This window comes from Buceros rhinoceros, unplaced genomic scaffold, assembly GCF_000710305.1.
Source record: "Buceros rhinoceros silvestris isolate BGI_N320 unplaced genomic scaffold, ASM71030v1 scaffold38130, whole genome shotgun sequence".
Taxonomy (NCBI): domain Eukaryota; kingdom Metazoa; phylum Chordata; class Aves; order Bucerotiformes; family Bucerotidae; genus Buceros; species Buceros rhinoceros.
Window position 1 is genome coordinate 1,199 of NW_010392292.1, and position 1,731 is coordinate 2,929.

At 58.6% G+C, this 1,731-nt stretch overlaps 1 protein-coding gene across 1 annotated transcript in view; it reads right to left on the reverse strand.

Moving 5' to 3' along the window:
* The window catches only part of SOGA1 (suppressor of glucose, autophagy associated 1), a gene marked incomplete at its 3' end in the record, with an annotated part of 15,523 nt that overhangs the window by 1,194 nt on the left and 12,598 nt on the right, over window positions 1–1,731 (reverse strand). Inside the window, 4 exon segments of the mRNA XM_010144363.1 lie at window positions 1–243; window positions 483–553; window positions 909–980; window positions 1,145–1,396. Coding sequence (XP_010142665.1) covers window positions 1–243; window positions 483–553; window positions 909–980; window positions 1,145–1,396 — 638 coding nt within the window.

Genomic DNA, 1,731 nt, shown 5'->3' on the forward strand with positions numbered 1-1,731 from the left:
GAGTAGTCCCAAGAGGAGATGTCCAGCTTCTCCTCAGCCAGGCTGTCAGGGGCAGGTTGCTCAATATTCACATATGTACAGTTTGAGGGAGGAACACTGGTGTCGTCCTGGATCCCGTTGGGCAGCAGCTGGGTGGATGTGGACATGTTTTTGTCACCCAGCCCTGGCGTGGTGTTTCCAGGGAGGTAGGAAGAACAGTCAAGTAAGCTTTCAAACTCTGACATGGAGGAAATGGACTGGGTCCTGTGGGAGGAGAGAGGACAGGGCTTACAGGGTGACAGGGCAGCAGGTTGGGGAGCAGCTGGAGGACCCCACTCCACCCCAGCGGGACCCTCCTGGGCACCTCACAGGCGCCCTTGGCCTCCAAGACAACCCTGGACTGTGGCTGCATCTCCCTCTGGCTCTCAGGGTTGCCAAGCGCAAGGACAGCCCCATGCAGCCACCTCTGTGCCCCAGGGACCATGCAGAACCAGCACACTCACCTTTTGAGGTCGGCTCCCATGGCTTCTGCTTCAGAGATTGTCTCTTTGTCTGTGATTTTCTCGTTGAGAGCCTAGGAGGACAGAGAAGCAAGCCCTGGTGTCAGCAAGCAGGATCAGAGCACACATGGGCTGAAGCAGGGGCTGCACTCAGCAACTCTCCAGCACTCCCACCTTCTCCCACGCACCCAGGCCCTGCACACGATTCCCAGGGCTCAGTGTGTCCAGGTCTATTTTTAATCAACTTCTTATAATGCCCATGGAAGCCCTTGAGGTTCAGCCACGCTCTCCACCCTCTCATTCTCCCCAGTCCCTGGTGCTCCCCCTTGCAGCCTCATTAAGGGGGTGTCATATGATCTCCCATCTAACCCTTAGCGTAGTCCTGAGCCCAAGGAGCATCCCAAGAACTCTCCACCTTCTCTTGCCCACCTCTTTCCAGCTGCTGCCATGCTTCTCCATTTCGGAATTCTTCAATGCCCATGGGCTGGCTTCGTTCTGCAACTGGAGAGCATGTCAGTCACTCAACTGGTGCAACATGTGCCCCTCCAGGCAAGCAAAAGCACTTGCCACTTGCCCCCCATGCAACCATGAGAGCACTCGGGGCATGCATGGGGGGGCAAGCAGCAGAGGCTGGAGGACGTGTTCACCATGGGGGGACACCATACCTGGTTGACCTTGTTCTGCAGGTCCTTTATTTGCTGCTCTGCCTGCTGCTGCTCCTCCTTGAAGCGGGCCAGCAGCTCCGCTTTCTCCTGGTTCCAGTTCTTCTCATTGATTTGCAGCTGCTTGGTGAGGTCCATGACGGCGCTGTAGGACTCAGCTAGGAGATGCTGGTGCTCCTCACGCTCCCTCTTCAATGCCACCTTCCAGTCCGGCAGCGCGCGTTCTGTGATCCCTTTGCCTGCCTTTGACTCCAGCTGTGGGGACACAGTGGTGGCTGTGGGCGACCCATGGTTCCAGTGTGGTGCTGGACATCCCCAGCAAAGACGCAAGGCTGTGGGCAGCTCCCACACTAGCCAGGTTGGGCAATAAGGTGTCCCCAGGGCCATGGGCACAGCCAAGCCGCAGCCAGCCCTGGCTGCAGCACGTCACACCAGACGAACTGGCAGACGGTAACCCAGCGGGACACGGGCTGAATGTCCTGCCTGCAACCTTGCCTGCTGGACCCAGGCAAGGGGCAGCAGCACCTCCAGGGCTGGCAGAGCTGACCCTGAGGATGCTGCTGCTGCTGCTGCTGGCAGCCAGGAAGGCT